Source organism: Neofelis nebulosa, chromosome 18 (genome assembly GCF_028018385.1).
Source record: "Neofelis nebulosa isolate mNeoNeb1 chromosome 18, mNeoNeb1.pri, whole genome shotgun sequence".
NCBI lineage: Eukaryota > Metazoa > Chordata > Mammalia > Carnivora > Felidae > Neofelis > Neofelis nebulosa.
In genome coordinates this window covers 17,110,172-17,123,117 of record NC_080799.1, presented here as the reverse complement: position 1 = coordinate 17,123,117, position 12,946 = coordinate 17,110,172, and the positions used below count along the sequence as shown (strand labels likewise).

The window sequence follows — 12,946 nt, the reverse complement described above, 5'->3', positions numbered from 1 at the left end:
CAGCAGCCCTCAGTTTGTTTTCTATAGTTAATAGTCTGGAATGGTTTCCATCTTTCTTTCTTTCTTTCTTTCTTTCTTTCTTTCTTTCTTTCTTTCTTTCTTTCATTTCCTTCCCCTATGTTTATCTGTTTTGTTCAAATTCTTTTTTTTAAATTTTTTTTTCAACGTTTTTTAATTTATTTTTGGGACAGAGAGAGACAGAGCATGAACGGGGGAGGGGCAGAGAGAGAGGGAGACACAGAATCGGAAACAGGCTCCAGGCTCCGAGCCATCAGCCCAGAGCCTGATGCGGGGCTCGAACTCACGGACCGCGAGATCGTGACCTGGCTGAAGTCGGACGCTTAACCGACTGCGCCACCCAGGCGCCCCTGTTTTGTTCAAATTCTACACATGAGTGTAATCATATGGTATTTGTCTTTCTCTGACTGACTTATTTTGCTTAGCAAAATACACTCTAGCTCCATTCATGTTATTGTAAATGGCAAGATTTCATTCTTTTTGGTGGCTGAGTAATAGTCCTCAGGTTTTAGTCAGCCTACATAGTTTTGTTTGTTTATTTGTTTTTGATTAGTTACTGACATTTTATTATTAAAATTTTTTAATGTTTATTATTTTTGACAGAGAGACAGAGAGCAAGCTGAGGAGGGGCAGAGAGAGAGAGAGAGAGAGAGAGAGAGAGAGAGAGAGATACACAGAATTGGAAGCAGACTCCAGGCTCTGAGCTGTCAGCACAGAGCCCAACGCGGGGCTGGAACCCACAGACTGCAAGATCATGACCTGAACTGAAGTCAGCCGCTTAACCAACTGAGCCACTGAGTCGCCCTGAGTTGATGACATTTTAAAATTGGCAGATTTCTTAGAGAAACCCAAATTTATGGCTTTTATTGAAAAATGGGAGTGAGACAACATGAGGCTGCAGCTAGGTAGAGCCACCATAAACAGGCAGGAGATGGCTTTCCAGTTCACTCCATATAGCGCTCCTGCTCTGAGGTTAGGGTCCATTGGATTAAAGGTGATCTTGAAGCCCTATGTGATCTGGTCACTGCCTACCTCTGTAACTCACCTTCTGCTCCCTTCCCTCTCAACCTCATATTTCTCAAATGCACCATATCTAGCGTGACCAGTCAGGACCCTTTTGAAAGTGAAAGGAAGTGTGAATAATAATTGCATTGGGATGTCAAGCCTAAACATGACCTGTTGAGGACAGGTCAGGATGTATCTGTTCCCCCTTCGTTCCTTCTCACTTCCCAGTCTTTGTCCATGCTTTATTCTTTGCCCAGAACTCACTTCCTTTCCTCCTTCACTTGACTCTTGTCTCAGCTTGAATGTCACTTCCTCCAGATCCTCCTGAATGCCTAGCCAAGAGAAGCTTCACCTCTCATATGCTGTCAGTAACCTGTTTTTTTATTCCTGGACACTGTACAATCCTGGAGTGCAGGAACCCCTATGACAATATCTGGAACACAGAACAAACAATTGCTGAATATATGTGTTTGGTGAATAAATGAATGAATGAATGAATGAATGATCTTGGTTTTCCTGGCTTCCTGTTCTTGTTTCCTCCACCAGAAGACAGAGCTCTCAAAAGTCTGTTTCCCTACAGCACAATGCATTTCTTCAGGACCATATAGTATCTGGCTATATGTAACTACTTCACATTTTCTAAATCTTGAGAGAATGAATGGATAATGGATAGACTATACATAGAAACAGAGCTCTGACCCATAATCTGTAGCAATCAGCCCAAGAAACCCATCCAGTAACTATAATAAACAGCCCAAGAAGCTGGTTTGCCACCTGTAAGTCAGACTTGTAGGAAGTCAGACCTTTAGCAACTGGTCCAGGAAGCCAAACAATAACCCCTGTAATAATTGGCTCAAAATGACCAGGGCTTGATTAATAACTGACAGCTTCCCTAATTTTTGTTGCTGTATCCAACTTAGGCCCAACCAGGAAAAGCCAAATATGCTCCCCTAACCAATCAAAAGATGTTCTGCTTCCAGTTAATCCACCTCCAGCTTCCCTGGGCCAACAGCCTCCAGTCAGGGCACACCTGAAAACTTCCCTTTTTATACCATAAAGCCTATCCTCTCTTCCTCTCTTGCCTTTGGGTATTTGTCAAAATGCAAGTGATGGTGGCTGAATTTCTTGCTAGAGCAAGCTCTGAATAAATAGCCTTTGCTTATCAACAGACATTTTGTTGGTCTTCATTTATTTTCTCAATCCTCTGGTCCAGCTACTACAATTAAAAAACAAATAAACAAACAAACAAACAAACAAACAAATAAACCACAATGATCTCCTTTCCAGTTTCTCTGTGGGCATTACCATTTTGGCACAGACTTTGAACAACTGCTGAAATGGGTCTCCTTATCTGCCCCCATCTCTTGTTGCCCATTGAAGTTCCAAGGCCCCTCTGAGTAAACATGAATTGAATGCATTGATTGCCATGTTCTTCCATATATATATTGCCTGTTGAGAATGATCTTGTTATTGGGTGTTGTATGGAAACCAATTTGACAATAAATTGTATTTAATATATAAAAAAAGAGAATAATCTTGCTACCAAGCCAAGAGTAAGATACAGAAGCTAAGCCTGATGACCCAGCCTTACCTCTGTTCTCTGGAATTCTCCCTCCCCTAATTCCCACAAGCATCTCCAGCCCAGCCCCTCCCATGTGCAGCACAGCTGCTGTGCTTGAGCCTCTATTAAAGTCAAGGCATCAAAAAAATGATGGAAAAAATTTTTTGAAAAGGATATAATATTTGTAATTGACAAATACAAAGAAACATCAAAATATTGGAAGGAAAACCAGAACTTTGAATACCTTTCTTGCACTTACTTTTTCATTTAGAATTTTTTTTGAGTCACAGAGTGGAGTAGGCAGAAAGCCACTGTGTTTTCTGATTTAAGAGCATCTTGATTTATGTGTTACAGTTCAGGTGTAATCAGCCCATTGTTCACGCTATTTTCCATGGTATTTTGAGGGGTGTGCTGACCAGACTCTAGCTCAGACAGGGCTGGAGAAGTCCTGCCCTGAAAGTCAATTCAGTTCTCATTAAATTCTTCACACCTGCCCATTGAGGTGGATATTATTGTTCCTATTTTGCAGAAGAGGATACTGATGATTAGTGAGGTTATGTTAACTTGCCCAAGGTCAGTCAAGGCTTCCTATAGCTTGGACTCCAGCCCAGCTTTTCCTGCTCATCTTTGTGAGTTGAATCTAAGGCTGGGAATTGAGGCAGCATTATGGAGCCTTCATATGGAAAGTATGAATGTTCCCTCCAAGGGAAACCCAGAAGAAGGTAGGTCAGTCATCAATATTCAGCCCCTATCCACCTTACTCTGACCACCTCATTTCTGCTCTCTTTCCTCTTCTCTGTCTTTCCTTTTCTCAATGAATTATCTTTGCTTCTCATTTTCTCTTCTATTTCACAGAACTTAAGTGCAAATTAAATACTATGTTCCTCTAATTCCAGCTAAATCATTTGCCAGCAGTGGGAGTTAAAGGACAACCATTTGACTCTTCAAGGGGTTTTTGCCAATGTATGTACAGAAGCCAAGCCAGTGTTCCTTCCTCTTCCCTTCACTGTTGCCCCAGGCTTTTCCTCATCCACCAGACACATGTTTGCTGTGTTCCCTAACATTCTTCTACTTATTTCCTACAGCATTTACTCAACCTAAACAAATACCTGTTGTATTCAAAATTTGCCCCAATTCATTAGTTTGCCTCCTAGAAAGGCTGCTTTTGCCTTGTTCTGAGGCAGCCTTCGATTTATACAACAATTGGGGGGATCCCAGGTTATCTGGGCTGAGCACTTTGTCTATCACCTTCAAATATGTGCAGATTTCCTTTCCACATACCCATCCACCCCACTTATCCATTCATCCACTCATCCTCCCATCTACCCAGCTACCTGCTCATCTGTCCACACACAAACTCACCTACCCTCTTATCACCCAACTATCCACATACCCAACAGACATGTTTGACCCCTGGTTGTATCTACTCTAGGTCTAATGGCCATCCTTGGAGAAAGAAAGAGAAATGAGTGTCTGATCTCAATGAGCTGTCATTGAGAGGGTGTCACTTTTTATTCTTCACTAAGGAAAACTGAATTCTCACCCTTATCCTCAACTTATAACAGCTATAGCAACAAACAGAAGCAAGTGCTATTTCCCAGGCACATAATTGAGGTGCAACAGTGACTGAGACCAGAACTGTTGGATGTTCTGTACAAAAAGGCTTGCTCCCTTGACTGGGATTAGCTCTGCCCTTCTTTAACTTCATGCAGGCACCAAGTATTGATTGGGTGCTTCTTATGTGTCAGGTGTTGTGCTGAATGCAGGGGATAGAGGACCAGAAGGATACAGTCCTTATATTGAAGAAGTCTATAGTCTCTATACCAATCCCTGGTGTATAAAAGCACCACCCCCCAAGAATCTCCTTCTGAGATTCACCAAAGCAGAGCTAATCACTTCCTCCCTGAGCCACTCAAATTATTCTGCTATCTAGTAAAACTTGTGATTTGAATGTATCAGAATATTGTTTCCCTTGTAGGGTATGATCTCTTAGAAGGCCAGCACCCTTTCCTGCTTGTTTTGCTTCCCTAGCAGCCAACCCACAGCCTGGATCACACGAGAAGCTCCTGTGTGTGGGATGAATGGTTGAGTGAACAAATACTGCCCCGGCAGCAGGTGGGGTAGAAAGGAGGAAGATCATTAACAGTGTGGTCAAGACTCCAGTGCCTTGATATCTGTCTTTACCTTGTACTAGCTGGCAACTTGAGGCAAATAACTCAACTTCTCTGTGCCTTAATTCTGCATCCATAAAATGAGGATAATAGCAGCTCCCCACCCCCATAGGGCTGTTGAGAAGATTAAGTGAGCTAACAGACATAAAGGGCACGTTACGTTAGTACTACTCAGTTCTTTTTTTCTGCCATAAAGATGTTATTACCCTATGCCTGCTTCTCACTTCCATGTCCCAAACTTCCCAACCACTGACTAAAATCCTCTAGCGTTCTCAAATAATCGATCACAACAGAATTCCATGCCCACGGCTCCTGGAGTGTAGGGAGAACCAGTTGCTTTTGGAAAGCAGCCTCTTCCTGAGAACCTGAGTATACATGTGTGTATTTCTACACTATAGAGTTAAATAAATTGTTTTGGGGTGCCTGGGTGACTCAGTTGGTTAAGCGTCTGACTCTTGGTTTCAGCTCAGGTCATTATCTCACAGTTCTTGGGTTTGAGTCCTGGGTCAGTCTCCATGCTGACAGTGCAGAGCCTGATTGGGATTCTCTTTCTCCTTCTCCCTCCCCTTCTCTCTAAAAAAATTCTGTTTTGAGAAAATTTGGTGGTGAGGTGGCCAATTGTCCATCAAAGAAAGAGAAGTGAGACAGAGTGCATATGGTAAGAAGAAGGGCAGAAACTCTAGGGAAAATCCATTCAGGCCTCATGGGTAAGTGTGGGGGTGGAAACAGACTGAAAAATACCAAAGTTTCCACCCACCAGATTTCTGTTCTCTTTCCATGGAAAAGAAACAACCCAGGAAACAGACCCAAAATTATTCAGTTCCACTTAGTTCAGGTAAATCAGACCTGAATTAAATCAACATCTGTCCTGGTTTCTCCATTTCCCACCCTTGCTCCAGTATGTGACAGATCAGAAGCAGCACCTCCTGCCCCACCATCCTACCAGAATCTTCTTCAGTCAGTATATCTAGTCTCAGGGACAGAGCAGAAACTTATTGAGTGAGGAATTCCAGCAGTGAGAAAGGCTGGCTGCCTCCAAACTTCCCCAAACCCTCCCATTCTGCTCTTGACTTCTTCCACCGGCTCAGCCTTGGCTCTGAACAACCTACAGGTGTCAGATGGACAGAGTTGGATGTGACTGACTCATGGTCCTACTGGGCTGAGGAGATTAGGGAACTTGGGTATCCACCCTTTCCTTGCTTATATTATGCTCCTCAGCTGCCATCCTTTTTCTGGAAGTGTCACAACATGATTCACTGGAATGAAAAGGGGCTGTGAGTTTTAGAAACCCTAAGTTCCTATCTGGAGCCTCACTGCCTTCATGGATGGCTTGAATTAAGGACACATCCTGTTCTACACTTTTATGATACAAGTTATCTTTGTTAAAGGTGAGATGTCTTACCTTGCTTGGCTTTTCCTGAAGTATCATAGAAGTATGTTGGTCGGCTTGAAAGAAGAATTTAAGTCTTAGTTGTCCAATATTCTTGTTTTGTGTACCTCATCCATCAAGAGTGGAACCCAAGCCCTGGAAAGGCCAGGATTCAAGGCACCTTCAAAGGCTTGGTGGCTCTCTTGTACTTACCCTGTCTGTGAGTCCAGTCATGAGTCTTCTAGACATCTCCTGGCTTGAGTTATTTCTGGCTTGCCTTTTATCTTGTCTGAAATCTGGGTCACTTCTTTCTTTTTATTGGGTTTCTGTGTCTCCATTTCCTTCTCTTTCAATTTTTTTTTTCATCTCCAAGAATTCCAGGGATTTTCTCCAGTCATATTGTATCTGAGGTCCCTACAAGGCTGCTTATCTTCAGGTGGCATTAATGTCCACATTACTCACTCCCAGCTCCCCCCCCCCCCCCCCACTAACCTGGCACTGCCACCTCTAGGGTCCTTGATAGCCTCTGTTGCCATATCTGGGGACTTCTTCATTTCTCACCTCACTTGACATCTGGCAGCTTGTGAAATTATTTACATTCCTCTCCAGGTAGCCCTTTCATGATACCCTTTTTTTCTCCTGGGCTCCTTTCTCCCTCTTTGAGAACTCCTTCCTTCTCAATATTTCTGGGCTTCTGCTCTGCTGCTAACACTGGTTTCCTTCCCCTCTTCCACCCATCTTTCTCTTCCCTCTTCACACTCCCACCAGGATCTCATTCAGCACTTCTGATGGATCCGAAACCCAGAATTGTCTCCTGAGCTCTAGCCCCATTCACTCAACTGCCTCTAGGACATCTTCTCTTGGAAGGCCTTCAGGCCCCTCTTACCTAACACAATAATCACCAGAGCATAGTACTCATAATAGCCAATGACAGAAGCTCATATACATTTTTCTCAGCATTTCATACTAATTCAACCTTCCCAGAAACAAACAATAGGAAATGTGTACTTTTAAAGTTTTAAAAAATGTTTATTTATTTTTACAGAGAGAGAGAGAGAGAGAGAGAGAGAGAGAGAGAGATTGAGAACACGAGTGGGGAGGGTCAGAAAGGGAGAGAATCCCAAGCAGGCTCCATGCTGTCAGTGCAGAGCTTGATGCGGGGCTCAAACTCACAAACCATAAAATCATCTCCTGAACTGAATCTCCAATTGAGAGTTGGATGCTTAACTGACTGAACCACCCAGGCACCCTAGGAGATATGTAGTTTTATTATCACCCTCATTTTGTGGAAGAGGAAACTGGAGCCTAGAGAGATTGAGAGCCCAAGCTCTTAAAGACTAAATTTTGGCTTTCTAAAAACCGTAACTATCCTAGTCCATTGTCCCTCCCTTTCTCCAAGTATGCTCAGGGACCATCACCACTGTCTTCCCCTTAGAGACCAGTCAGCCTCCAGCCCATCCCCATAGCCACTAGCTCACCCCACAGGGCCCCATTACCTCTCTCTTAGCTGGTCTGTCTTCAGCTAGTTCTCAATGAAACCATGCCCCATACTTCTCCTCTTTCTAGCTTTCTAAAATGTAAATTTGAAGATTTCAGTCTTCCCAATTTGATTCAATGCTTCCCTCTGCCCTCAGGATAAAATCAACATACCTTAAGGGGGCTTTCCAGACTTGGGGCCTGCTTCCCCTTCTCCCCTTCCTCCATGGCACTGACCTCATCTCTTGTCACTTCCTACCTCCCACTCTCTGGTTTACCATCACTGGTTTCCCAAGAGGCCCTCCAGGCTCATGCCTTGGTCACATTTGGCTACCCCTTCTGAAATATGCTCCCCTATAGTCATTTGCCTTCAAAACTCAGCTCAAGTGCCAGGAAGCCTTTTCAGAAATAGACACCCTTCTAAGTGGGTAAGGTACTCTGTGGTCAATGGGCTTCTCATCTCATAGCAATACCTTGCTCTTTGCACATTTTCCTTCTCTACTGACCCCAGGGCTGGGCCTTCTGGTTTGTGTTTTATCTCTTTGCTAATAGAGAGATGCGTAATTAGCCTCAAATGAGGCTTGTTGAGTAAATGACTAAATGCCCACTCCATTTTCCTCCTAAGGTCCAGATGCTTGCTTCTTAGCCCAGAGGTTTCCAGGTCTGAGAGTACACACCAGAGTCTCCATTAGGGCCCTAAATTGACCCTGGCGTCTGCCTGTTTTCCCTCCCCAGGCTAAATGAAGTTTCAAGGTCAAGAGGAAACTTCTGCCTGTACAACTAGAGAAGCTAAAGAGGTGAGGCAGGGAGGGGATTTGCATTCACTTAAGTCTAGTTTGGTAAAGCAAAAGAAGCAAGCCATCTCTGGTTAGAAAGACTCTTGGACCCAGGATGTGTGGGCTACCTCAGCCCCTTTCTCTGTTTATTTTAGTCCTATTCTCCGCCCTCCACTTCTGAGTCATGCTGACAACTTCCCTCTCTGCTTCTATTCTCCTGACTACCTCTCTGCTCACTGGCCCCTCTGTACCTTTGTCCAGTTCCCTCAGTGGCTGAGGAACTCAGAAGCCCATATCTTACCTTCCAGTCATGACCATGATCAGGACCTTCCTCCTGTTGATGGGTAAGTGGCGGGCTCCAATGAAGAGACATGAGAGCATTGGGGTCCAGATAGGGAAAGAGCTGAGAATGTACATGTTTTGGATGCAGACATTAGGGGAGGGATCTGGAGTTACACAGGGCTTGGTATCTGGAGTTTTTGGAGGGAGAGGGAGGGGACAGTTGCCTGAACAATCTAGAGATTTCCCAAGTAGGTAGAACAAGTCAACCTTGTGCTCTGTTCACAATGTCACCTTGGCCCAAGTTTTCCTGGACTCTTTGTCCTAGAAGCCCCACGGTGGCAAAGGAGTTAGAGTCCGGGTGTTTCTCTGTGAAAATGGAGAATTGAAACATTCCAGCAGGCCAATGAGTGAAGAGCTGTCTCTGGACTTCCTGCAGGAGAGAAGCAGGACTGGGGGAAGCCTGAGCCTAAGAGTTCAGAAGTCCAGGAGACATTAGGGCATTGGACCTGGAGAGGAGAGCAGGTCTGGGGTCTGGGGAGATGGAATAGGAGGAAGACCCTTCTTCAGAGCTTCTCTTCTCACCTCCCTTTCCCAGGCTTGGCTTCTTCTCTCTGTTTCAACTTGGACACAGATCAGCCAACAACCTTCCTTATGGAGAGTGCTGGGTTTGGATACAGTGTGGTCCAGTATGCCAACTCCTGGTGAGGACTGGGTGGTGACTGGCTTTTGGTTCTCATTAACTCCTTTCCATGCACAAAGTCCTGTCCTTCCCCATGATTCTCTTCTCCAGTGCCCGGTGTAGAAATTCTCTTAGGGATATGAAGAGTTGGACTGAAAACAGGTACTGTCTTGCCATCTTGATGATTACAACTAACATTTATTGAGCACTTTCTAAGTGCCCAGCACTGTGCCAAGCATGCTTTATGTGGTCACTGATTTATTTTATTTAAAAATTTTGAATTTAAATTCCAGTGTAGTTAACTTATAGTGCTATATTAGTTTCAGGTGTAAAATAGAGTGATTCAAAATTCCATACATCATCTGGTGCTCATCACAAAAAATGCATTCCTTTTAATTTATTTGTTGTTTAATTTATATCCAAGTTAGCATATGGTGCAATAATGATTTCAGGAGTAGATTCCTTAATGCCCCTTACCCATTTAGACCATCCGCCCCTCCCACAATGCCTCCAGTAACCCGCTGTTTGTTTTCTATATTTAAGAGTCTTTTATGTTTTGTCTCCCTCCCTGTTTTTATATTATTTTTGCTTCCCTTCACTTACGTTCATCTGTTTTGTATCTTAAATTCCTCATATGAGTGAAGTCATATGATATTAGTCTTTCTCTGACTAATTTCTCTTAGCATAATACCCTTCAGTTCCATCCACATAGTTGCAAATGGCAAGGTTTCATTCTTTTTGATTGCCCAGTAATACTCCATTGTATTTATATACTACATCTTCCTTTTTTTTTCAATGTATGAAGTTTATTGTCAAATTGGTTTCCATACAACACCCAAGGCTCATCCCAAAAGGTGCCCTCCTCAATACCCACCACCCACCCTCCCCTCCCTCCCACCTCCCATCAGCCCTCAGTTTGTTCTCAGTTTTTAAGAGTCTCTTATGCTTTGGCTATACCACATCTTCTTTATTCATTCATCTGTCAATGGACATTTGGGCTCTTTCCATACTTTGGTTATTGTTGATAGCGCTGCTATAAACATTGGGGTGTATGTGCCCCTAGAAATAGCACACCTGTATCCCTTGGATAAATACTTTGGATAAATAAGGTACTTACATTTTTAATTTTTTGAGGAACCTCCATACTGTTTTCCAGAGTGACTGCACCAGTCTGCATTCCCACCAGCAGTGCAAAAGAGATTCTCTTCCTCTGCATCCTCATCAACATCTGTTGTTGCTTGAGTTATTAATGTTAGCCATTCTCACAGGTGTGAGGTGGTATCTCATTGTGGTTTTGATTTGTATTTCCCTGATGATGAGTGATGTGGAGCATTTTTTCATGTGTAGGTTGGCCATCTGGATGTCTTCTTTGGAGAAGTGTCTATTCATGTCTTTTGCCCATTTCTTCCCAGATTATTTGTTTTTTGGGTGTTGAGTTTGATAAGTTCTTTGTAGATTTTGGATACTAAGCCTTTATTTGATATGTCATTTGCAAATATCTTCTCTCATTCCATTGGTTCCTTTTTAGTTTTGCTGATTGTTTCCTTCGCTGTGTGGAAGTTTTTTATTTTGATCAGGTCCCAATAGTTCATTTTTGCTTTTGTTTCCCTTGCTTCTGGAGACGTGTTGAGTGAGAAGTTGCTGCAGCCAAAGTCAAAGAGGCTTTTGCCTGCTTTCTCTTTGAGAATTTTGATGGCTTCCTGTCTTACATTTATGTCTTTCATCCAGTTTGAATTTATTTTTTTGTATGGTGTAAGAAAGTGATCCAGGTTCGTTTTTCTGCATGTCGCTGTCCAGTTTTCCCAGCACCATTTGCTGAAGAGACTGTCTTTATTCCATCGGATATTCTTTCCTGCTTTGTCAAAAATTAGTTGGCCATACATTTCTGGGTCCATTTCTGGGTTCTCTATTCTGTTCCATTGATCTAAGTGTCTGTTTTTGTGCCAGTACCATACATAACAAATGCACTCCTTAATCACTATCACCTATTTAACCCATAACCCTACCCTCCTTCTCTCTGGTAACCATCAGTTTGTTCTCTGTAATTAAGAATCTGTTGCTTGGTTTCTCTCTCTCTCTTTTCTCCTTTGTTCATTTATTTTGTTTCTTAGATTCCACATGAATGAAATCACATTTCTGACTTATTTCACTGACTTATTTCACTTACCATTACACTCTCTAGCTCCATCTATTTCACTGCAAATGGCAAAATGTCATTCTTTTTTATGGCTGAATACATAAGATTCCTGTGACGACTAAATTAGTACTCACCTAGAAACGCAAATCAAAGCTGCACTGAGATATCATCTCACACCTGTCAGAATGGCTAAAATCAACACAAGAAACAACAGGTGTTGGCAAGGATATGGAAAAAAGGATCCCTCATGTACAGTTGGTGAGAATGCAAACTGGTGCAGTCATATATATATATATATATATATATATATATATATATATATAGTGTGTGTGTGTGTGTGTGTGTGTGTGTATCCCACATCTTCTTTATCCATTCACCAATTGACATTTGGGCTGCTTCCATATCTTGGCTATTGTAAATAATCCTGCTATAGACACAGGGGTGCATGTATCCTTTTGAGTTAGTATTTTTGTATTCTTTGGGTAAATACCCAAGAGTGTGATTGCTGGATCCTACAGTAATTCTATTTGTAGCCCTTTGAGGAAACCATACTGTTTTCCACAGTGACTGCACCAGTTTGCATTCTCACCAACTGTACATGAGGGATCCTTTTTCCATATCCTTGCCAACACCTTTTGTTTCTTGTGTTGATTTTAGCCATTCTGACAGGTGTGAGGTGATATCTCCATGTAGTTTTGATTTGCATTTCTAGGTGAGTACTAATTTCGTCATTATAATAATCTTATAAGATAGGTAAGGATCAACTTTTCAAGAAATATTTATTGAGCACTTACTACTAAAGGAGCCAGACATATACAGGAGAACAAAACAGACAAAAATCCCTCCCATGTGTAACTTAAATTGTTATTAATCTCCACTTTGCAGATAAGGACTCTGAGGCTTAGAGATGAAGCAAACTTGCCGAGTGGCAGTCTGGCTCCACTGTCCATATTCTTTTTAAAAAATTTTTTTTTAACGTTTATTTATTTTTGAGACAGAGAGAGACAGAGCATGAACAGGGGAGGGGCAGAGAGAGAGGGAGACACAGAATCTGAAACAGGCTCCAGGCTCTGAGCTGTCAGCACAGAGCCCGACGCGGGGCTTGAACTCACATACCGCGAGATCGTGACCTGAGCCGAAGTTGGACGCTTAACCGACTGAGCCACCCAGGCGCCCCACCCACTGTCCATATTCTTAACTTCAGTGTTCTTTGTCTTCCTCCCCCCAGGGTGGTGGTTGGAGCCCCCCAGGAGATAAAGGCTGCCAACCAAACAGGTAGCCTCTACCAGTGTGACTATAGAACGGGCAAGTGTGAGCCTATCCGCCTGAAGAGTGAGTCACTGCCTCTCCCTGGGACCCAGGTCCAAACTCCTATGCTCTGGGGATCTGGGGGGAGCACAGAAGATGCACTTCCCAGTTCCAGCTCTGTCTGCAGACCCTCACCCTCAGACAAGCTTCCTGATCCCTTCATA

The 12,946-nt window shown here is 43.1% G+C and overlaps 1 protein-coding gene across 3 annotated transcripts in view; it reads left to right on the top strand.

Moving 5' to 3' along the window:
• Positions 1 to 8,563: 8,563 nt before the first annotated feature.
• LOC131501336 (integrin alpha-X-like) overlaps positions 8,564 to 12,946 on the top strand; it is a 49,610-nt gene continuing 45,227 nt past the window's right edge. For all 3 annotated transcript variants that reach the window (XM_058711328.1, XM_058711329.1, XM_058711327.1), the window contains exons 1-3: positions 8,564 to 8,720; positions 9,254 to 9,359; positions 12,703 to 12,806. In XM_058711328.1, the coding sequence (XP_058567311.1) occupies positions 8,687 to 8,720; positions 9,254 to 9,359; positions 12,703 to 12,806 (244 nt within the window). In that variant the 5' untranslated portion in view covers positions 8,564 to 8,686. The remainder of the gene's footprint in view (positions 8,721 to 9,253; positions 9,360 to 12,702; positions 12,807 to 12,946) is intronic.